The sequence below is a fragment of the Notolepis coatsorum genome (genome assembly GCF_963971535.1).
Source record: "Notolepis coatsorum genome assembly, chromosome: 4".
Classification (NCBI taxonomy): Eukaryota; Metazoa; Chordata; class Actinopteri; order Aulopiformes; family Paralepididae; genus Notolepis; species Notolepis coatsorum.
This window is the reverse complement of record NC_140168.1, coordinates 24506508-24526222: the sequence shown is the minus strand read 5'-3', so window position 1 is coordinate 24526222 and position 19715 is coordinate 24506508. Positions and strand designations below refer to the sequence as shown.

Below are 19715 nucleotides of genomic sequence, written 5' to 3'. Positions count from 1 at the left end.
CCTCTCTAGTGGTCTCGGCCCGCTTGTTTGGTTCCGCAACAGAATGTGATTGCTGTGTTCATATATGCCCAACTGAACCGAAATAGGGGAAACACTCCAGGTTTCGAATCAACAGCTCCAAACGAGCCAGGTGTGAAAACGCCCTAAAGCTCACGTTAAGCTCACGTTAAATGTACTTACAGTCTTAGGTCGCTTTCACACAGGGGCTGTTTGGTCCGGACTTTCGGACCAGAATTCGATAGTCCGGTTTTTTCGGGTTGTGTGAATGCGTGTCGAACTCGGTTCGCGGACCAAACGAACTCTGGTCCGCCTGAAACGTCGGTCTCGGTTCGGCTTCATCGAACCAAACGCGAACCAAATATAGGAAGTGATTATTATTACCACTGCTCGCAGCACTCACTGCAAAACAAGCACACTGATCTAATCTATTATACCGAGGCGCACGCATTGGATCATGGTATGGATCAATGCCACGTCAATACTATTATTACTTCCAATGCTCGCAGCATTCATTCACTGCAAAACAAGCACACTGCATCTATCTCTCTCTCTATCTATCTATCTATCTATCTATATATCTATATATCTGTGCATCTTGGAAGAAGGAAGAAAAACGCGGCTTATTATATTATTAATAAAACAGCTACTGTACTTAAAACAGCAACCCTAACCCTAACCCTAACCCTCATAAAAACACTGTGTCTACAAGTTGTTTAGCGAGCGGATGGTGGTAATGTGCTTCAATAGAACAATGGATCAATGCCATGTCAAAACTCGCCTCCGCTCCGCTGATAAGAGGGCCTTTCTTTTTCTTTGTTTTATCCCTCTCTCCTCCACCCTTTCTCTTTCTTCCACTGTCCATCTTGACATCAACGTTAATTGACTTTCGCTCTCTGATCTCTCCCGAGTCCCTCACTACCTGGCTCACTGCCTGGCTGTTATTCTGCATCTGAGTGCCGTCTGCCATTCCATTCGCCGCCTCCGCTGTCATCAGTTGTATCGCCTGGTCCCGCCTCCACCAATCACAAGCGGCAGCACGGCTCCATTGTGTGTGTGTGATCCGCGTGAGGAGAGTCAGATAGTCTCCAACTCTGTTGCACTTGCAGACAGTGAAATCCTGGTTGTTCCCCACCCACCTAGGTTATCTAACTATCGCGCCGCGCCGCCGCCACAACTAGAACAATGGCCTGGCAAAAAAAATATAATAATAAAAAAATATTTTTAATTTTTTTTAATTTTTTATAATTATAAATTTTTAATCTGTGCAGGCCAGGCCACCGGAAACTCCCGGTGCTCCCGATGGCCAGTCCGGGCCTGACTGCTGCTACCTTTTTAATGATTAACTTTTAACTTAAGTACTGATTTTATAGTTTTCCCACCCCATTGCTTTACTTGTTTATTTATTGTGTGTCCATTTTATGTTTGGTTATCTATCTCTATCTATTATCTATCTATCTATCTATCTATCTATCTATCTCTATCTATCTATCTATCTATCTATCTATCTACGTGTTACTTTACACACCACTGCCAAAAGTCAATCATTGTTTTTACGTTGCCAATGGAATCTTATCCCCCCCCCCCCCCCCCCCCCCCCCCAACCCCTAGTAGAAACCCAGGTTTCCCCAGGTCAGTCCAGTACCTGTTTTGCTCGTTTGCGGCCTCGTCGAGGTGCCGTCCGCGGTCCAGGGACCTCTGTACCAGCTTGTCCCAGCGGCCTGGACGCTCAGCAGCAGGTTCTTGATCAGAACCACGTCCTGCTTGAGGCTGGCGAAGCGCAGATGGACCCGGCCTTCTCCAGGCCAGAACCTGCTCCCTGTGGGTGTTCACCTCGTTCACAAACACCTGAGGAGGACGCGAGAGAGAGAGGGGAAAAGGACATTAGGAACAATCAGATGAGGAAGGGCGGAGAGAGAGGGGAGAAATAATAAAGTGCTTGTTTTGCACTGTTTTCACTGCGTTCTGCACTTAAAGCACATCTTGCTTGTTTCATTTCAAGTCCATTGTGGTGGTGTACAGAGCCAACACTGTGAAATAGCACCTTTCATACAAGAATTGCAGCACAGCAGTAAAAAAAAAAAAAAAAAAAGACAGGCATAAAAATGGGCAGATCAATGCCTAAAGTGCAGACATATAAAACAGATAAAATAGATAGCAGCAAAAATGGACAAATGTAAGGCAAATCACTGTTTCTGGGAGCCTCGAATAGCCCAGCAGCTGATGATCGCAGCGTTCTTGCTGGCATGTAATTTATTGGTGTTGGCGATGTAGCTGTCCCCTGTCCTTTAGGGTTTGTATGCGAGGAGAAGGACCTTGAAGTCAATTCTAAACGTTACAGGAAGCCAGTGTAAAGTACGTAGCTATGACTGGACTAATGTGCTCTCCTCCTTTTGCTTTGGTTCTCAGTCGGGCTGCAGTGTTTTGGACGAGCTGAAGCCTCTCTGTGGTTTTCTCTTAGGGAGACCTGTGTGAAAGTCGATTACAGTAGTCTAACCGGCGGATAGTATGAATGCATGAGTTAGCTTAGATTGTGTCAATGTCCAAATATTTATGGATCCGACTGTACTGTGTACACTGTACTGATAAGAGACATATTGGATCCCGTGTAAGGGGCACCTTGTGCTCGTCTATCTGGAAGAGAACCGTGTCCAGGATGAGGCTGGGCGCCGGGCCATGTTCAGGGTCTGCTCAGCCTGGGTGAGCCAGACGATGGTGTCTGGAGGGAGGTCTGGAACCCGGTCGCCAAGGAAACCGCTTCCTCCAACTTCCCCTGGAGGCAACGGACAAGAGACGGATGAGTTAAAAAAGCCCTTCCAGAAAACATACTATTACTAGTAGGGATGTCCGATATTATAGCTTACCGATATTATCGGCCGATATCGGCATTAAAATGTGATATCGGAAAATCGGTATCGGTTTTCAAATGTATTTATTATTATTATTATTTTTATTTTTTTTTTTTTTTTACATTTCTATAACCTTTATTTACCCAGGCAAGCAAGTAAGAACAAATTCTGATTTTATTTATTGTCAAAAGTATGCATAATGTTGTGTTAATTCCACAACAAGAGATATGTAATGTTAATTACCTGAAATTATTCTGTTTGGGGGGGGGGGGGGGGGCTGCATATATCGGTATCGGTTGATATCGGTTGACATCGGTATCGGAAATTAAGAGTTGGACAATATAGGTATATCGGTATCGGTAAAAAAGCCAATATCGAGCATCCCTAATTACTAGGTTACCGTGTTGTAAGTAACTAAGCAGGTTAAGTCAAGATAATTAATTATTGCTAAATGCCATATGATGATGTTTGCTGATATTCATATATAAAAAATACACTGATATTAAACAGTAAATAGGAAAAATAACACTATAATAAATAAATAAATAAATAAATAGAACAGAACAGAACAGAATAGAATAGAATAGATTAGATTAGAACAGAACAGAGTAGAATAGACCTAAAAACCTGACTCCCAGGTCAGTAATAATAACAGAACAGAACAGAGTAGAATATACCTACAGTAAAACATGACTTCCAGGTCAGTAATAATAACAGAACAGAGTAGAATAGACCTAAAAACCTGACTTCCAGGTCAGTAATAATAACAGAACAGAACAGAACAGAGTAGAATAGAACTAAGGCTGAGGTTACACCTTTCGTATCATCTTCGTATTGTTTTCTTATACGTATCGCCGCGTATCGCCGCGACGTCATGCGCCTCGAGTCACACTTTCGTTTTTTTTTCGTTTTTGTCAGCCAAGCACACTGATGTAGTACACTGCCAAAGCAGTAGGTGGCAGTAGGTGGCAAACATGAAGGCAATTTCAACCAATCAGAACGAATGTGCCAATACACTTCCTGGTGGAAGCTCCAGCAAAAGAAAATGTCAATAAGGCAGGCGCCTATGCCGCGCCACCATCTTGCTTTACTCAATGCAGCAATAATTTTTCAGCAAAGCCTAATAAAAGTGCAATAAACAAAACGGATACATTCACTGTGTGTTCTGCCTGTCATTTGTTGATGAAACAAAACTAACATCAACACAAGTGACCACCAAGAGCGGATAGTTTAGGCTAAAAAACGATCGGTAGCATTGTAGCATTGTTAGCTGCATGCTAACGTCAATGGAGTATGCCATTATAACAATATAGCATTGTGGCTAGAAGCTAACGTTAGCTCACGCTACTTAGCCAGCATCAAAACTGATGATATCGCGAGCTATCAGTAGTTAGATAACATTAGAGACAACGCTGTGTGTATTAAACAAAGGTGAATAGATGACTGGGCCATTTTGTTTAATGCTTCTTAAGTTGAAAGAGGAACTCTGAGCTAACAGGGTCTGAATCCTGATAGCTCACGTTAGCCAGCTGCTCATGCAATCGGTAATGCTAGCAGAATGAATGGATGTAAACTTTATTTAACATATTGCATATGGGTACAATACAATACGGCTCAATACAAACAATTGTTAAGGGAATGCAGACTGTTGTAGCTTGGACTGGGGTCCTTATAACAATAACTTGACAACACATGGTAGCTGAAGCTATTTGGGACACGGAGCTCTGTCCCAAACACACACACTGTACACAGGAAGGGCACGCAGATGGTATCTACTGCGCATGGGCGTTTTCGCAACAACGGCTAGCGTGCTGACTACACGCTGTTGTCGAAGCGTTTTTTTTGCGTATCTCCAAACGCAAACACAATTTTACGTTTCAGCCGTATCCACAAAAAAACGCCAAAAAACGCATTTCTGTGTAGATAGGACATGAAACGTCGTCAAAAACGTATAAAAAAACGCCAGGAATACACTAGTCTAACCATAGCCTAAGGGTCGGTGATAGAACAGAACAGAGCAGAACACGAGGCTCTCACCCTGCGGTCGTCCATCTTGGTGTTGAGGCTGGCCCACTTGTTCTGCAGCATGGCCAGGTTCTGCTGGGTCTGCGTGGTGCCGGGGCTGGACTCCTCCCCCCCCCGGGCCAGCAGCATGGACTCTCCCTGGTCCAGCAGGAGGTGGTACAACTCTCCCCGCTGGGTCAGCTGAGCCTGGAGCTCCTGGAGGGGGAGGGGGGGGGGGGGGTGTAGAGAGAGAGAGAGAGAGAGAGAGAGAGAGAGAGAGAGAGAGAGAGAGAGAGAGAGACACACACAGAGAGAAAGAGAGACACAGAGAGAAAGAGAGAGAGATAGAGAGAGAGAGACACACACAGAGAGAGAGGGAGACACACAGAGAGAGAGAGAGACACAGAGAGAGAGAGGAGAGAGACACACACATACACAGAGAGAGAGAGAGAGACACACACACACAGAGAGAGAGAGAGAGAGAGAGACAGAGAGAGATAGAAACAGAGAGAGAGAGAGAGACACACACACACAGAGAGAGACAGAGGGAGAGAGATGGAAACAGAGAGAGAGAGAGAGAGAGAGAGAGAGAGAGAGAGAGAGAGAGAGAGAGAGCGAGAGAAAGAGAGACAGCGAGAGAGTGAGAACGAGAGAGAGAGAGAGAGAGAGAGAGAGAGAGAGAGAGAGAGAGAGAGAGAGAGAGAGAAAGAGAGACAGCGAGAGCGAGAGAAAGTGAGAGTGAGAACGAGAGAGAGAGAGATATGGATGGATTAACACACGGGGGACACCGGTGCGTCACGCATGGAGGCCGCCGAACAAGGGGTTGAGTGTTGCTCGTCTTTTGAAGGATGGTTTGCGACGATGGTTAGTCATCAAACATTTATTTTCAGCATATGCCCGGTGTCTCTCTGCACAAAAGGAGTGGCGTGAGACGTGTAAACGGATACCTTTGAGCATCCACACGAACACCTGTTGAATTTACCTATCTCAAGCCTCGATCCTCCAATCACAACTGCCGCAATTGGAGGAACGATAAAAGAGGGCGGGGCTTGAAGTCAATTTAACTGCGTTATGATAAACAGCCACGATCTTGTTTAAAATACAGTACGTATAATACATTTCTTATCAAACACAGGAAAAAGTTATGTTATAGCCACACGTGATACATTCTATTTTTCTCCCATCCCAATTTCGTATCGTCCAATTCAACCCTCCCCTGTCTCGAACGCTGTTTCTTGCCTCCCACAAGCCGGCTGCAATGTGGACGAAGCCATACATAGCACGAGTCCCCTCCGATACTCGAGGTAGCAGCCGTTGCATCTTTTCACCTGCGCAGCGCGATCTTTCAGCGTCAGGGGTCTGCGCTTTGGAGGAATCACTTCTTGATTCTACTGCGCAGGTGCACCAACCGACCTGTAGGAGTCGCTGTCCACAACGTCCGATCCCCACCCCTCAGTTTTCCCTCCCCCTAATACTGCCAATTGTATTAGTACGGACGACCAGCCAAACTGAAAACAATGTGGAGAGCTGGGCTCGAACCCAGCGTCTCCAGCATTGGTGGTGAGTGCCTTGCCCACTGCACCACCTAGCCGCCCCCCACGTGATACATTTATGTATTGTATACGTAAACTAGTTTAAACTAGCTTTTAAATTAATTATCTTTATTATATATATATATTTTTTTTTATTATCTTTTTCCTCCTTCTTTTTCAGATTTTTCTCCCATCCCAATGTTAGTCGTTATGCCAATTCCCAATCCCCTTCCTGGTCGTTGCGCACTCTACCCCCTACCGTCGGTCCGAGAGGGCGGAGACTATCACAGCTTCCTCCGACACATGTGTAGCCAGCCCACCGCTTCTTTTCACCCGGCAGCGCGGACTCTCACTGGGGGAGTGTAACACGTGGAAGGTCACACTACCTCGTCACACTACCTCTCCTAGATCCTTCCCTTGCTGTGCAGGCGCCCCGACCGAACTGTAGGAGTCTCTGTTTACAACGACCGGGACCCACCCTCGCCGGGTTTCCCACCCGCTAACATGGCCAATTGTGTCAGTATGGACGGTCGGCCAACCCGGAAGCACCACAGCTGGATTCGATCCCACTGTCTCTGTGGTAGACAGACGCTTAGTCCGCTGCGCTACCCGGCCACCCCCGAATTATGTTTCTTTTATTGTCAAATTTTTCTTTATTTCTATTATTTTTACTTAAATATTTTATTATAGTTTTTATCATTTTGTTTGTTATTTTTTATCGTCTTATTTTACCGGTATTACAATTTTTTCTTATCGTAAAATGTTGCTATTATTATTCTTATTTTCTTGTATTATCTCTTTGTTTCGTTTTTTGTGTAAAGCACTTTGAGCTGCAATCTGTATGAATGTGCTATATAAATAAAGTTATTATTATTATTATTATTTACCATATGTTGCTGCAGCTGCTCCCTGGCGGTCTCCGGCAGACCCCCGGTGGGCTTGGCGGCAGACAGCTGGCTCTCCGTCCGCCGCAGCCACTGGAGGAACTCCTCCAGCTCTCCGTGGAAGCCCTCCGCCTGGGAGAACACGAGGAGGAGGGAGGGAGGGAGGGAGGGAGGGAGGGAGGAGAAGAAGATGCGAGAGGGAAGAGCGACGAGGAAGAAAACGGAGAGGAGTGAGAACACGGCGTAAGCCATGAGGTCATTAAAAGGTGCTATAGATAACATTCAGCCACTAGATGTCGCACTAGAGCACCAGCATGTCATTTAACCAATCAGGGAAGTAGGGAGGGGGATACATGCACGCAACATGTAAACAACAACATTCATTTTGGATACTTTTTTTGGGGGGGGAGAAATACTTGTATTCCACATCTTTCTAAAAGCTTTGTGGATGTATTATTTTATTTAAATGATTACTCTATGTAAAACATGTATCTATAGCACCTTTAACTCATTCAGCGTCAATCACGAGTATAGTCGGGTTAACTCGCCATCGCTTGAGCGCCAATCACGAGTATAGTCGGGTTTTGGTCGTTATTTCTTTTATTAGCGATATCCATTCATTTTCATCCATCCAGCCTGATGTTATCGTTGGGAATGGGTATGAGCTCGCAACTGGGCAAATACCGCCCCCTACGCCTTCCGGCTGGTATTGCACTCCACTGGGAATGGTATAGTTTTTTTTCTGGGACGATCCAAGCCGTGCGGGCGTAGTTTAAATAATCAAGCGAGGTAACCTGATTTCAACTATACATCTGCGACGCAAAATCCGTTTTGTACATGTTGACTGCAAGCAACTCACTGATAATCGACGAGTCTATTAGACCCATAGCCATATATTTTAAGCACTCACAAATCTCCCACTTCTCCCATTGATTAAAGCGGTGGCGCTCTAGCGCCCTCTGGCGCACTTAAGCGTGGCGGTCAATGAGTTAAGGCAAATTTGTGGTGTCCAATTCATTTAATTTCCTCTTAATTTATCACAATGGTTACCCATCTTTAGATCGAGAATACATGGGTGTACTATCACTAGACATGCAGCCAGTAACCTCTTTAATTAAGCTAAAACAAATCCGTCCACAATAGAGTAATAGAGTAAATGATTACATTAACATTTCTATGATGACTGGAGTATTTATAAAAAAATTTAACAGTAAAAAATATCTAATCCGAGTCCCTCTCCTTCCTCCCGGTACCTGATGCAGCGCGGCCTCCAGCAGTTTCTGCCGGTCCTGGGTCTTGAGTAGCAGGGTGTCCCAGCCTCGGTTGAGCTTCTCCAGCTGGTCCCTCAGGTGGCTGGCCTCGTCCCCGGGAGTGGACTCCAGCAGCTCGGCGCCGGCGCCGTTCACCGCCTCCACCGTGGAGTGGTGGGACAGCACGTCGTTACGCAGCACCTGGGGAGAAGGGGCGAGGGAAGCAGAGCTTTTTTTTGGAAGGTTTTGGTTTTCAGAAAGGAATCTCTGTTGGACCTGGACTGTAATCTTAGCCCAGTTACAAGCTAAAGAACAAGGATGACGAGGTCATTCATGGGAATCGGGTCCGGGAGTATTATTGCAATAAAGCAGGGGTTCCCAAACTTTTCAGGCCGCAACCCCCAAATAACGGTGTCAGAGAGCCGCGACCCCCACTATTATAGGAGGTAAAAAAAATAAAAGATAATTATAATTATTATTTATTTTTTTTATAAATGGAAATGTATGGTTGAAACGTTCAAACGCACACACACTAATAAGCATTGGAGGCTTTTAACCAGGGCCGGACTGGGGAAATCATTCAGGCCAGGAAATATAGTGCAAAATATAGCCCCAGTCAGGCCACTTTTTAAGCAGGGGGTCTGGGGGTCCCCCAGCAGGGCATTTTTTGTTACAAAGACTTCATTTCCAGGATTTTTTTTAATTTGTACCCTTTAAATGCCAGTGTTTGTGATGGCATCACAAATTATTGTTAAAAAACAGGCTAGCATAATGTATGATTAGCAACAACACTGATTTTGATGGATTTTCAGTTTTTTGTAATGTCAGATTGAAAAAAATACAATCTTTTATTCAACTTCAGCCCTGATCATAACACCACATATTCATTTTATAATTCTAACACTTTAAATGTGATGGCATATATTTGCAATATATCAAATGCAAAGTAGATTTTTCTGGCGGGGATTATTACAAGCTAGCATGTGTCAATGATTAGCAACAACAGTTTTCTGTAAGGGTCCCGCCTCCACCAATCACATGCGGCTCCCTTTGTGTAAGAGAGAGAGCAAGAGAGAGAGAGAGAGAGAGAGAGAGAGAGAGAGAGAGAGGCGTAACTATCATTGGTATTTTGTTCCTTTTTAAACACTGTTGGAATGGAATCTTGGAACCTATTCGACATGTTCCAATGACCGGTTTGCTCTGAACTAGGAAAAGCAGCTTTTTCCTTTGGTGCTTCCGACACCTGGGATGCCCTCCAACTGACTCTGAAGCTGCAGGTTTTTCCTTCTCTATACTAAAAGTATGATCTCAGACCACTGTGTTTCGACTTTAGATTTTTTATTGTTTATTCGTATTTATTTATTGTGCCCATACTGTATGTATGAAATAGCTAAACTGTGTGTTGTAAGCTCGTCGTCGCTGTAAAGGAGGGTAACCTCAGTGTCTTACGAGTTGAAATAAAGGTTTGAAATTCAATCGAATGAAAAATCTACAGCAATGAGCTCACGGACAAAGGAAAGAAAAGAGTAAAAGAATAATGGAGATGCAGGTTTTTATGTATTTGCATCAACATTTTATATTTTATGTATGTATACATACGTGGTGTTTGGCCAGTTCGATCTCAATGGCCTTGGGGTCGGAGCTGATGGGTCTCTGGGTGTCCAGGGTGGCGTGCGTGTGGTTCAGCCACGCCTGCAGCTCGGCGAGCGCGTGCTGGAACTGCCCCAGCGCCAGCAAGGCTCCTTCCAGCTTGTGCTGTGAAAAGGGCAGAGCGTGAAGTTAGAGAGAGATGGGAATAAACTAATCTATACGGTATATACACAGTATAAAAGAAAAACATACGTCACACACACACACACGTCATTATCCAGCGGTGCGCTAATTACAGACCATCCATCACCTAATCTGGTCTGTCATTTGGCGTATTTGGTTTCAGGGTTGAGCCTGGCACTGACGTGGGCTTTCGGTGCTAGTTACTCACACAGCTGCACAGACAATAGGAAAACGTAGTCTACTGCGACCATGCAGCTCCACCAAGGTCTTCATAACATCATAACGAGTCATAAAAAAGGGTTAACCTGTAGCTAGGGCTGTACCGAATGCTTTGAAGCTTCGATCATAATGTTGACATTCGAATTCTAAATCAACATTACATTTTTATTTTTATTTTTTAAAATTTTTCTCTGATTTTCTCCCCGTCCCAATTAGTCGTTGTGCCAATCCCCCCCCCCCCCCTCCCCTACCTGGCGCTGTATGCATGTTCTCCTACGAGTCGGTACAAGGGCGTCCCGAGTCGATCGCACGCTTCCTCCGAGACGTGCGCCGACAGCCAGTGACGTCTTTTCACTTGGCAGCGAGGACTCTCATTGGTGAAGTGTAACGCGTGGGAGGGCACGCTATCTCCACCAAGTCCTGCCCCCGCTGAGCAAGCGCCGAGACCTGACCTGTAGGCGTCGCTGTCCACAACGCCAGATTCCCACCCGCCAGCTTCCCCACCCCCTAATACTGCCAATTATATTAGTATGAACGACCAGGCAAGCTGGTGGCAACGCAGAGAGCTGGGCTCGAGCCCAGCGTCTCCTGCATTGGTGACGAGCGCAATCTCCGCTACGCCACCTGACCGCCCCACATTTTGTATTTTTAATAAAAAAAGTTGTATTAAAAAAAAATATATATATATATATATGTATATCTTTTTTTTATGTGTCTATTCATTCTGTTTAAACCAATGGGTTTTTTCTTCACAGTTGCAGTTAAAGATTAGGCTACACTAATATTATAATATTATACTATAAGACGTCACCATCATTTTCGTACCAACCGTGCCCTTATTGGATTATTTATGTTGACGAAACTGATGAGTTATATTCATTAAAGAAAGTTGATTTAATAAAAAGAAAAGACTAATTTAATCAGATGAATCACTTTATTCAAATTGAGGATTTAGTTTGAGGATATACATTTTTTTTTTTTTTTTTTTATCAAGTCATAAAATATGACGACAGACATTCGAAGCTTCGTTCGAATACTTCAATAGAAGCTTCGAATGTTAAAAAATGACATTCGGTACAGCCCTACCCGTAGCTATACGGCCCTAAAACCCAATGTCTCTGTGTGTCCCGGCTACCTGTCTCTGGGTGATCTCGTCCCCGAGGTTACCTGTCTCTGGGTGATCTTGTCCCAGAGGTTACCTGTCTCTGGGTGATCTTGTCCCCGAGGTTACCTGTCTCTGGGTGACTTGTCCCCGAGGTTACCTGTCTCTGGGTGATCTTGTCCCAGAGGTTACCTGTCTCTGGGTGATCTTGTCCCCGAGGTTACCTGTCTCTGGGTGATCTTGTCCCAGAGGTTACCTGTCTCTGGGTGATCTTGTCCCAGAGGTTACCTGTCTCTGGGTGATCTCGTCCCCGAGGCTACCTGTCTCTGGGTGATCTTGTCCCCGAGGTTACCTGTCTCTGGGTGATCTCGTCCCCGAGGTTACCTGTCTCTGGGTGATCTTGTCCCCGAGGTTACCTGTCTCTGGGTGATCTCGTCCCAGAGGTTACCTGTCTCTGGGTGATCTCGTCCCTGAGGCTACCTGTCTCTGGGTGATCTCGTCCCCGAGGCTACCTGTCTCTGGGTGATCTTGTCCCTGAGGTTACCTGTCTCTGGGTGATCTTGTCCCCCAGGTTCTCCCACAGGTGGCGGAGCTCGATGAGAGGCTCTTGGATCATGTCCCGGTCCGTCTGGTCCGAAACCTTCTTCAGCAACAGCTCCCCCTGGTGGCACAGCTTCTCCATGTCAATCTGCTGCTGGTAGACGTCCACCTTGTACAGCTGTTTGGGTGACAACGGAGAGGTGGGAGGAAGACGGGAGGAGACGGGAGGGGAGGAGGAGGTGAGGAGAGGAAGAGGAGGAGAGGAAGACGGGAGGAGACAGGAGGGGAGGAGAGCGGTATGGAGAAGAAGGTGAGGAGAGACGAAAGGAAGGGAGAGAGGGTAGGTGTTACAAATCTAATTATATTTATGCATATTTAGCCGTTATATAAATGCGGTTATTCATCATCATCTTCGTTTTACGTCCTTTTTTCCCACTACAGTGACAAGTATTATTAGGTTAAGGTTATTCATTATTTTATTCTTTATTCTTATTTATTTCATTCATCATTCTACTTCTTCGTGCTAAGAATTACCAATGCCACCGCTAGTTCTGACCACACAATATGGGCGGCGTTCCACATAATCCTTTAGTTTGGCATTTCTTTAGTTTTCTAAACACATTATCATTAGTGAGTATTACTTGAAGGCTGAATGGGAAAATGAAGGAAGCTACGATGCCAACCTTGAGTTCTTCGATCTGCTGTTTGACGGTGCCCAGGTCGGTTCCCACGGTCGTCATGTCGCACAGCTTGATCACAGCGTTGTCCAGGTAGTCGAACATGCCCTGGAGAGACCATACGGACACACACACCGTTACCAAACCAGAGAAACCTTAAATAGAGAGACCATACGGACGCACACAACGTTACCAAACCAGACAAACCTTAAATAGAGAGACCATACGGACGCACACACCGTTACCAAACCAGACAAACCTTAAATAGAGAGACCATACGGACGCACACACCGTTACCAAACCAGACAAACCTTAAATAGAGAGACCATACGGACGCACACAACGTTACCAAACCAGACAAACCTTAAATAGAGAGATCATACGGACACACACACAACGTTACCAAACCAGACAAACCTTAAATAGAGAGACCATACGGACGCACACACCGTTACCAAACCAGACAAACCTTAAATAGAGAGACCATACGGACGCACACACCGTTACCAAACCAGAGAAACCTTAAATAGAGAGACCATACGGACGCACACACCGTTACCAAACCAGACAAACCTTAAATAGAGAGACCATACGGACACACACACAACGTTACCAAACCAGACAAACCTTAAATAGAGAGACCATACGGACGCACACAACGTTACCAAACCAGACAAACCTTAAATAGAGAGATCATACGGACGCACACAACGTTACCAAACCAGACAAACCTTAAATAGAGAGACCATACGGACGCACACACCGTTACCAAACCAGACAAACCTTAAATAGAGAGACCATACGGACACACACACCGTTACCAAACCAGACAAACCTTAAATAGAGAGACCATACGGACGCACACACCGTTACCAAACCAGAGAAACCTTAAATAGAGAGACCATACGGACACACACACCGTTACCAAACCAGAGAAACCTTAAATAGAGAGACCATACGGACGCACACACCGTTACCAAACCAGACAAACCTTAAATAGAGAGACCATACGGACGCACACACCGTTACCAAACCAGACAAACCTTAAATAGAGAGACCATACGGACGCACACACCGTTACCAAACCAGAGAAACCTTAAATAGAGAGACCATACGGACGCACACACCATTACCAAACCAGAGAAACCTTAAATAGAGACCATACGGACGCACACACCATTACCAAACCAGACAAACCTTAAATAGAGAGACCATACGGACGCACACACCGTTACCAAACCAGACAAATCTTAAAAAGGTGGATGGTGTCCTGCTTTACTGACCTGCAGAGCGTCCTGGTACTGGACCGAGGCCGTCATGGCGTCATCCAGTCTCTCCATCCGCTCTCTCCACGTCCGGTCCAGACTGTCCCATGCTGCGTTCATCTGAGAGAGAGAGAGAGAGAGAGAGAGAGAGAGAGAGAGAGAGAGAGAGAGAGACAGAGAGACAGAGAGACAGAGAGACAGAGAGACAGAGAGACAGAGACAGAGAGAGAGAGAGAGAGAGAGAGAGAGAGAGAGAGAGAGAGAGAGAGAGAGAGAGAGAGAGAGAGAGAGAGAGAGAGAGAGAGAGACAGAGAGAGAGAGAGAGAGAGTGAAAGTAAGTGAAAAGGGGAGAATAAATATGAAATGTTAGTGGTCTTCATAAAGAGAAAAGTATGCAGTCTTCTTTTTATATATATATTCTTTTTCATACAGTATCTTAGTAGCTGGATACAGTTTTTTATTTCTCACCTCATCGATCGTCTTCTTGACCTCAGGTTTCTCCGTTTCTCCACAGGCAAAGATGAGGTCAGCCCCGAGGGTCCTGACAAACTCTAGCTCCTCTCTCAGACCGTCCGTCTCTGCCTTGATAGCCTGGAAGAAGGAGAGAGAGAGAGAGAGGGATGAACATAATCAATCAACATGAAGAAACCTAATCATATGTATATACGTACAATACTATTTATACTTAGTAAAAGTAAATAGGTATAATAAAATAACTAAAAAATATAATTAAAATTATAAGTGTTTGAGGTCACCTAAACATGTCTTTGAAGTCTTTTTCTGAAAAAACCTTATCATAGATTATGCATTCTAGCAGCCTCTATACCCCTCTGTTTCAGTCCTGTTCTCATTCTAGCAGCCTCTATACCCCTGTTTCAGTCCTGTTCTCATTCTAGCAGCCTCTATACCCCTCTGTTTCAGTCCTGTTCTCATTCTAGCAGCCTCTATACCTCTGTTTCAGTCCTGTTCTCATTCTAGCAGCCTCTATACCTCTGTTTCAGTCCTGTTCTCATTCTAGCAGCCTCTATACCCCTCTGTTTCAGTCCTGTTCTCATTCTAGCAGCCTCTATACCTCTCTGTTTCAGTCCTGTTCTCATTCTAGCAGCCTCTATACCTCTCTGTTTCAGTCCTGTTCTCATTCTAGCAGCCTCTATACCCCTCTGTTTCAGTTCTGTTCTCATTCTAGCAGCATCTATACCTCTGTTTCAGTCCTGTTCTCATTCTAGCAGCCTCTATACCCCTCTGTTTCAGTCCTGTTCTCATTCAACAGCCTCTATACCTCTGTTTCAGTCCTGTTCTCATTCTAGCAGCCTCTATACCTCTCTGTTTCAGTCCTGTTCTGATTCTAGCAGCCTCTATACCCCTCTGTTTCAGTCCTGTTCTCATTCTAGCAGCCTCTATACCTCTCTGTTTCAGTCCTGTTGTCATTCTAGCAGCCTCTATTACCTCTCTGTTTCAGTCCTGTTCTCATTCTAGCAGCCTCTATACCTCTCTGTTTCAGTCCTGTTGTCATTCTAGCAGCCGCTATACCTCTCTGTTTCAGTCCTGTTCTCATTCTAGCAGCCTCTATACCTCTCTGTTTCAGCCCTGTTCTCATTCTAGCAGCATCTATACCTCTCTGTTTCGAGCCGCTTTTATCATACAAATACGATAATTATTGTACTAACAACGAGCCTATACCGTCGAACGAAATTCAGATCAAACTGTCAAACTAGACGTTGCAGAGAAAAATTATGATTCAAGATCCAGCAATAGCATAACAACTTTACTGTTACAAATGTTTTGAGAAACATATTTTAGGTTTAACCTCAGGTAGAAAAGTGAAGATTTACGAGCAAGCCGCAATTTTCTACAAGATCTCTTCACATGCACGTTATGAACTGCAGAAACTTTTGACATTTTCTCATTCTGTAAAAACAATGCAACACACAGGAAAAGGCCATTTTCACAATAGGTCCCCTTTAATAAAAAAAAATTTAAAAGTCTTAGAATCAAATGTTCTTATATTCTCTCTCCCACTCTTTCTCCCTCCTACTCTTATATATTTGGCTGTATATTTTAGAATGTATATACATATTTTAGAATGTATATCCTTGACTGTATTTTTATTCTTATTTAAAAAATGTTACTACCCAAATATTTATTGTGAGCGATCTGTAGTTCTGAATTTCCCCCGGGATCAATAAAGTACTTCTATTCTATAACCACAGCTTAGCAGCCAATCAGTACAGTCTATCTGCTTGATGAGAGTAGTCAACTCAAATCTCTTCTCTCTCTCTCTCCCTCCCTCGGCAGCCTCTATCTGCTGTTTGATGAGCAAGGGGTCCACTCAAACCTCTCTCTCTCCCTCCCCCTCCCTCCCTCCCTCCCTCTCTCCCCCCTCCCTCTCCCTCCCTCTCTCTCCCCTCCCTCCCTCCTCCCCTCCCTCCCTCCTTCTCTCCCTCCCTCTCTCTCTCTCTCTCTCTCTCCCTCCCTCCCTCCCCCTCTCTCTCCCTCCCTCCCTCCCTCTCCCTCCTCCCTCTCTCTCTCTCTCCCTCCCTCCCTCTCCCTCCCTCTCTCCCTCCCTCCCTCCCGCCTAAATATTAAAGGCAACCAACTTGTGTCTAGCCACGCCCAACTTGCGTCTAGCCACGCCCCCGCGGCGACGCGGCAGCAGCAGAGCGGAGCGGCAGCATTATGTAGCAGTAATCCCCCCTTTTTTAACATCGAGAACTAGCTCAACTGGTAGGGCTGCCTTGCTGTGGATTCTGCGGTCCGTTGGTGACAAGTTCGATTCCCTTCAATTTTTTTTTTTTTTTTTTTTTTTTTTAAACATGCATTCTTTCGCCAGTTAAGTTTAGGCATGTTAACTTTAAGCATTGTTTCGGAGTTGGTTAAGGTTAAGGTTAGGCGTTGTTTCGGAGTTGGTTAAGGTTAGAAGGGTTAAGTTTAGGCGCTGTTAAGGAGCTGGTTAAGGTTAGAGTTTGTCTTAGAGAATGGCAATAGACAGCCTATTTCCGCGCTGCAGCTCTCTCGCGCTGCCGCGGTCACATGGGCATAGTGGCCAATCAGAGAAACGCTAAACACAAGTTGGTTGCCGAAAATATTCACGCCTCCCTCCCTCCCTCCCTCCCTCTCCCTCCCTCCCTCCTCCCTCCCTCCCTCCCTCCCTCCCTACCTCGGCCGCCTCTATCTGCTGTTTGATGAGTGAGGGGTCCACGCCCGGGTCCTCCAGCTCCTTCACGATGTCCTGGGAGTCCCGCAGCGTGCTCAGCAGCGCCGCCATGTCCGCCCAGAACTTGCCGGCCAGGTCCAAGACGTCCGTCAGCTTCCCCTCCTTCTCCTCGGCCCGCTGGCGGATCTCGTCCCACAACGAGCGCAGGCGCAGCAGGCGGGACCGCACCGCTAGAGAGGTCAGGGGGGGCGGGGGCGGGGTTAGAGGTCAGGGGGGGGGGGGGGGGGCGGGGTTAGAGGGAGGAGGAAGCATCATTACTGGATGGTTGGAAGTGTGGGTTGGTTCTCAGTACAGCCTAGACACTCTTTGGTAAATGTGACGTTTTCCCTTGCGACTGGTAAGCGTACGCAAAGATAATTCCAAACAATAACTTTTTCCATATATTTTTTTTTATTCAGCACAAAATCCAAACAATAACTTTAATAACTCCTCTCTTATGGACACATAGCAGAGTACACTGTTCATGATCACACATTTTTATTGTGTCTCTTCGCACGTGGCCGTCTAGCTCTCGAGCCCGGGTCAGAGAGAGAAACAGTGAGGTCTTTTGATGGGTCAGTCAGCCGGCCCACTCGCAGCAGCAGTACTGTACAGAGCAGCCATTCATTCTGATGGAGTGGTGGACCTCGGGAACAGAGAGAGAGGCAGCGGGGCTGGCGGAGGGCAGCAGGGGTGAGGTGATAGAACAGCGGCCCGTGTGTGTGTGTGTGTCATCTGACCACGTGGCGGGGTTGCAATAAGAAGTCATCTAAAACGTGACTTTTTTAATCCGTCTCACTGTGTTTCAAATAAATGGACTGCATTTCACTGTATATAGCAGCTTTTATCCAAAGCGCTTCACAACTTATGCCTCACATTCCCTCAGTGGCAGATAAAGGTTAACCTTTTGTAGTGCGGTAGTGAAGGGTTAACCTTCTGTAGTGTGGTAGTGAAAGGTTAACCGTCTGTAGTGTGGTAGTGAAAGGGTTAACCTTCTGTAGTGTGGTAGTGAAAGGTTAACCGTCTGTAGTGTGGTAGTGAAAGGGTTAACCTTCTGTAGTGTGGTAGTGAAAGGTTAACCGTCTGTAGTGTGGTAGTGAAAGGGTTAACCTTCTGTAGTGTGGTAGTGAAAGGTTAACCGTCTGTAGTGCGGTAGTGAAGGGTTAACCTTCTGTAGTGTGGTAGTGAAAGGTTAACCGTCTGTAGTGTGGTAGTGAAAGGGTTAACCTTCTGTAGTGTGGTAGTGAAAGGTTAACCGTCTGTAGTGTGGTAGTGAAAGGTTAACCTTCTTTTCTTTTATCTACTTTTTCTCCCATTTTCTATTTTTCTCCCATCCCAATTTCGTATCGTCCAATTCTACCCCCCCCCCTGTCTTGAACTCTGTTTGGCCATGCCTCCCACAGGCCGGCTGCAATGTGGACGAAGCCTTGCATCACGTGTCCCCTCCGGTACTCGAGGAGGCAGCCGTCGCATCTTTTCACCTGCACAGCGCGATCTCTCAGCGGCGAGGGTCTGCGTGGGAGGCTCACGCCGCCCCCGTTGCTTCCTGATTCTGCTGCGCAGGCGCACCAACCGACCTGTAGGAGTCGCTGTCCACAACATCCGATCCCCACCCACCAGCTTCCCACCCTCTAACACTGCCAATTGCGTTAGTATGAACGACCAGCCAAGCTGGTAGCAATGCAGAGAGCTGGGCTCGAACCCAGCATCTCCTGCATTAGTGGCGAGCGCCTTGCCCACTGCGCCACTTAGCCGCAAAGGTTAACCTTCTGTAGTGCGGTAGTGAAAGGGTTAACATGACCCTTTCATGTTCATTGTATTGTATGTTCAAATTTTTTTATAAAATAAAATAAAAACTCTAACTCTAACTTAACCTTACTGTGATGCACTTGTCTTAATATACTAACCTACACACTGTAGCACTCAACACTTTGATGAAGATTGTTACTCAGCTGATAGAGTTGTACCCTTCCTGATGACTTGTCGTACAGAACTTGTAAGTCGCTTTGGATAAAAGCGTCAGCTAAATGACTAAATGTAAATGTTCATGTTTATGTTCATGTGTTTATGTCCCCGCCCCCCTCACCTTGTGCGGCCGGGTCGTCGTGCGCGGCGCGGCCGATGAGCTCCTCCCCGCGGGCACAGAGGGCGGAGAAGGACGGCAGCAGCTTGTCCAGCTCCAGGCCGGCCACCCGGTGGTCCGTCAGCTGCTCCCGGATCTTCTCCACCTCCGCCGCCACGGGGGGAGGCTGACGCAGCCGCTGCACCGCCCCCTCCAGGGTCTCCAGCAGGGGGTCCATCTTGTCGTGGAACTGAGGGGGAGAGAGAGGGGGACGCAGGGGGGGGGGGGGAGAGTTATGTCCGTGCGTCGCTGCGTTTGGGTTTGACGGGAACGGGATGTATTGAAAGCGGGAAAATACAGAGATGTTA

At 46.1% G+C, this 19715-nt stretch overlaps 1 protein-coding gene across 1 annotated transcript in view; it reads right to left on the bottom strand.

The window, feature by feature from the left end:
- The window catches only part of macf1a (microtubule actin crosslinking factor 1a), a gene marked incomplete at its 5' end in the record, with an annotated part of 316154 nt that overhangs the window by 55078 nt on the left and 241361 nt on the right, over nucleotides 1-19715 (bottom strand). The window contains 12 exon segments of the mRNA XM_084311883.1: nucleotides 1725-1816; nucleotides 2689-2770; nucleotides 4884-5066; nucleotides 7270-7398; nucleotides 8520-8717; nucleotides 10116-10271; nucleotides 12155-12328; nucleotides 12834-12935; nucleotides 14111-14212; nucleotides 14561-14683; nucleotides 17250-17476; nucleotides 19372-19597. Of these exon segments, the coding sequence (XP_084168009.1) occupies nucleotides 1725-1816; nucleotides 2689-2770; nucleotides 4884-5066; nucleotides 7270-7398; nucleotides 8520-8717; nucleotides 10116-10271; nucleotides 12155-12328; nucleotides 12834-12935; nucleotides 14111-14212; nucleotides 14561-14683; nucleotides 17250-17476; nucleotides 19372-19597 (1794 nt within the window).